The following is a 3,963-nucleotide window of genomic DNA, read 5'->3' on the forward strand; positions in this document are numbered from 1 at the left end:
ATGAAGCAGGCTGCGTTCCCACTGAGCGCGTCACGCGTCGCGTCATCCGAATTGACCGATCAAAACATCCTATTTTATTGCGTAATTTGCCGTGCAATCCGGGATTTCATACCAAGAAAAATTCTTTTATCTTTAGACTGTCGAATAATCTAATTGATGCGTCTTGCAAGAAGTTGCGCGGCAAATCATGCAATAAAATGGAATACTTTGGTCAATTAATCGTGACGCGACGGACGACGCGACGCGTGACGCAGTGGAAACGCAGCCTAAGCGCCAAACGGAACGCAGCCTTAATCTCAATCTTAATCTTAATCTCCAATGCGTAGTCTGATACCGGCTTAAATCTCTACTTCATTATTTGTCCAGATTCGTACTTCTAGGGACTTTAGCGATGAGATAGAATCAAGCTCACCATCTATCTCTGTTCGCGTCCGACGGTTAATGGCCAAATGACAGAGAACCTCTCCTCTAAAAGTCCATTGTGAACATATTCGACATCACGCGAGAGCGAATTGCCGGGGTACGTGCCAGAAAATGCAAGTAATCGGGTCGTCGCGTTAAGAAAAGTGAGTGTCCGTTCGTCCTGCGTAATAGACGCAGGATTCCGACAAAAAAAAGTATCACTTGGATCAAATCGAGTCGCGTTGAAGCGTACTAGATTTGGGCGATTGATTTTTGGTGTCGCTGCGCGTTTACCGGACGCGAGTTGTAACAAACGGCAATCGAATAAACGCGCTTGCTCGTGCAAGAAAAACTGACGTATCGAAATTTCACTAGTAATTGGAGTTTTGTGACGACAAGAGTCTGATACTAAACAGAAAAAAGAGAGAGAGAGAAAGAAAAGGGAATCTGGTGCGCGAACGCAGCAAGCGGCGAGAAGGGGAGAAAGAGAGAGAGAGAGAGAGAAAGTGTGTGTATTTTGTATGTGTGTATGTGTGAATAAGCGAATCAGTGAGAGAAAGATGCGCATGAGAGAGAAAGAGAGAGAATGGGAACGAAAAAGAAGTGCCGTCGACCTTCGCTTTAATAAAATGGAGCGAAGAGGGCTGACGCTGGCACTGCTGGCAGGCGAGCGAATGAGTGCGCGCACGCGCTTTGTACGAATCACATACAAGCTGTCTCCTCTGAAACGAGCGATTCTCTCTCGAGGCATCCCGCCGCGGCAGGGGATTTCATCGCTGCGTTACCCGGGTAACGCCCCCCTCGAGCATAGTGCCCGTCCTCACGTCGGCACGTACAATTGTCGTCCGCGGTCTTTCGAGGCCCGCGCAAGGGCTTGGACGTATGCAGTACTGTGGCGTCATCCAAGCGCTTTGAACGAGTCGCGTTGTAAAAAAAAAGTGACACTACAGCCCGCTAGTAAAGGAACAAGACATTCATTTCAGAAGAGATCAAGGTAGAAAATCGCGTCGCAAGTGACCACAAATCCGACCGGCGATGTGCCCTGCCTTCTGCCGCTGTCATGAAGGCGATGCCTGCCGCGAAGATGACACTCGTTTACATGACGCGGACCGAGTCCGATCGACCATCGGTCGGCTAAAAGTTAATGTTAAATTGAGCACATGGCGTGCTTATACCACCCGGCGTCCATCGTCGCTGTCAAGTGCCGTCGCTGACGTAGCGACGCCGTTACGGCGTGTTATTTCGCCGCGAGCGATGCGTCCCCGGGGACGAGCGCGCCGCGCGTTCTCGGCACGCGACGTCGCAATCGCCGGTCGTTTACATTGCGACGATTTCCGCGACGGTTCGTGGCCTCGGGGGGGCCATTGACGGATCCCACGTACACGCGCGCGTGCGCTCGCGCGCGCGATAATCTCGAGTTCCTCGGGGAATTCTGACCGCGGTTTCTGACTCGCGTGCGGAACATCCGCGGCACGCATGGATCTCATGGACACGCGGTGAGTGACACCGATGGTAAGGCATCGGCATACCGGCGATGTGCGCTTTGCAACGAAGACGTACACGTATTTGTGGACTGTCGCAAAAAGTCGGATTTTCACGTGAGAAAAAAACATCCCCCCAAAAAAATGCACTTTAAAGAATGCTAACTTTAACATCTCTCGACCTTAATGACATCTGTATCAGATTTGTGACGTATAGAATTTTTCACTTAGGCCAGTCGATCCTAAGGACGAGTTCTTCTGAGACTTCCCATGATCTTTTGGCACGTTTGCAGCAGTTTGGAGTGTTGTCCTTATAGGTACAGCATATTATCTATAGAGGATTAATATTATTAATATCTGCATTATTGTATTGGTGTACCTGGATTGACAAAATATTTTTCTGCTGTACTTTCGTCTTCCATCTTGTATTTTTACTATAAGGTAACTACATTTTGGTTTATAATTGTACACATGTACCTGAATTTTATATCTAATAATACTTCTAAAATTGTTTTTTTTATTGTTTGTTTTAATTAACAATGTTATAGTAAATAATTAGGCTCTTGTTTATCTCAATATAATCATCTGATAATTTTATTTTGATTAACGCAACTTAAGATGGAAAATTAAATTTTTAGAGATGTCATCCCGAGATTATGATAGAAGAAGAGGCGGTAGCGGCAGTAATTCAAGTAGGCTGCGAATGGACACGAGTGTATCACAATCCCGACCACACGGCGAGAGTTCTAGCAAGCGAAAAGAGATCGACAATGTAATGCGAAAAGCACGCGAGTCGCAATCAAGCTACTGGAATAAGAAGCTGTTGGAAGCAGAAGAACGAGATCCGAATAGATGGCGTCACAGTGGATACAAGGAATTATATGTTGGCAGCAGCAGTGAACCTAGTAGAGGACATCCTAAGAGCCCAAGAAGTCCACGATCCCGCAGTCCCCATAGTCCACGACCGCGCAGTCCTCGAACGAGAAGTCCACGATCACCACGCGAACGTTCCTCCCGTGAACACAATAAAAATAGACAGACTGCCCGTAGCTCCAGTACGGGCAGTACATGTTCTGACAGATCGTGTTCTGTTTGTTCGCCGAAGGAACGACGGCGAGTTGCGCCTCCTTCTCGCTCACATTCGAGATCGATTAGTCCGATACGAACTAGGGCGCATCCCAAAGAAGTAATCGCGTCCAGTTCGCGAGCTTTACAGCCACGTACGAGACCACGGTCGCCGCCTTTACCTCGACCACGTACACCGCCGCCAGTACCGCAACCACCGCTGCGTCATCAGAAGGATTACAAAAATCTCAAAGAAAAAGAAGCCAAGATTCGCCGTAAAGAGAAACATCACAGTCGATTGCCAGAGGATCCACGAGTACCAGATCCTATCTCACTGGTAAATTAACTTTCTTATTTAATTCTTTTTTTTTTGTTTATTCTATGTTGATTATTACAAGTTTATTAATATTACAGTATAAGTATTAAACTTATAGTAATTAATTTTAGCGAAAGATTTTCTGAAGTCTTGTGTCTATGATACTAAAATTAATGAAAAATCGGTTCAAGTTCTCGGATGAAAACTGTATAGCCAATAAAGATGATGTTCTTTCGTAAAAGCTGCAAGTTGATTGGCTATGCAATTCTTGGTCTGAGAACTTGGGCCAATTTTTAATATTGCAGACATAAGTCTTAACAAATACTTTGTAAAATTATATATTAATTTCTTAGATGATTTCTTAGATTCTTATTGCATATTGTAAAATTACATATTAATTTTTTAAAGCGATGCTGGAAAGTAGAAATTACCGACACATTACAGTTTAGTAAATTTTTCTGAATTGGCTGAACGGAATTGAAAATCCTTTTACAAGGTTGAAATAGACATGAAATTGTGGTGTTAGACGGTCGAATTTGTAATAAAATCGGAAAAAAATTAAAAAATTACATTTTTTTGGGTCGTACAGCTGACACCTAACCATAACCTGACATAAACATTTCATTAGTATAAAAGTTCTATAGCTCATATGTACAAAATGCTTACGTCTAACACCACAGATTACATGAACGAATAATA

The 3,963-nt window shown here is 44.5% G+C and overlaps 1 protein-coding gene across 7 annotated transcripts in view; it reads left to right on the forward strand.

Moving 5' to 3' along the window:
- The first annotated feature begins 423 nt into the window (after positions 1 to 423).
- The window catches only part of LOC105462522 (serine/arginine repetitive matrix protein 2), a 5,242-nt gene continuing 1,702 nt past the window's right edge, over positions 424 to 3,963 (forward strand). Inside the window, exons 1-3 of one of the 7 annotated variants that reach the window (XM_011709168.1) lie at positions 424 to 1,396; positions 2,115 to 2,324; positions 2,522 to 3,285. In XM_011709168.1, the coding sequence (XP_011707470.1) occupies positions 2,524 to 3,285 (762 nt within the window). In that variant the 5' untranslated portion in view covers positions 424 to 1,396; positions 2,115 to 2,324; positions 2,522 to 2,523. The other 6 variants (XM_011709167.1, XM_011709173.1, XM_011709169.1 and 3 more) reach the window with 6 other exon arrangements.

This window comes from Wasmannia auropunctata, unplaced genomic scaffold, assembly GCF_000956235.1.
Source record: "Wasmannia auropunctata unplaced genomic scaffold, wasmannia.A_1.0 LD336097.1, whole genome shotgun sequence".
In the NCBI taxonomy this organism is placed as follows: Eukaryota; Metazoa; Arthropoda; class Insecta; order Hymenoptera; family Formicidae; genus Wasmannia; species Wasmannia auropunctata.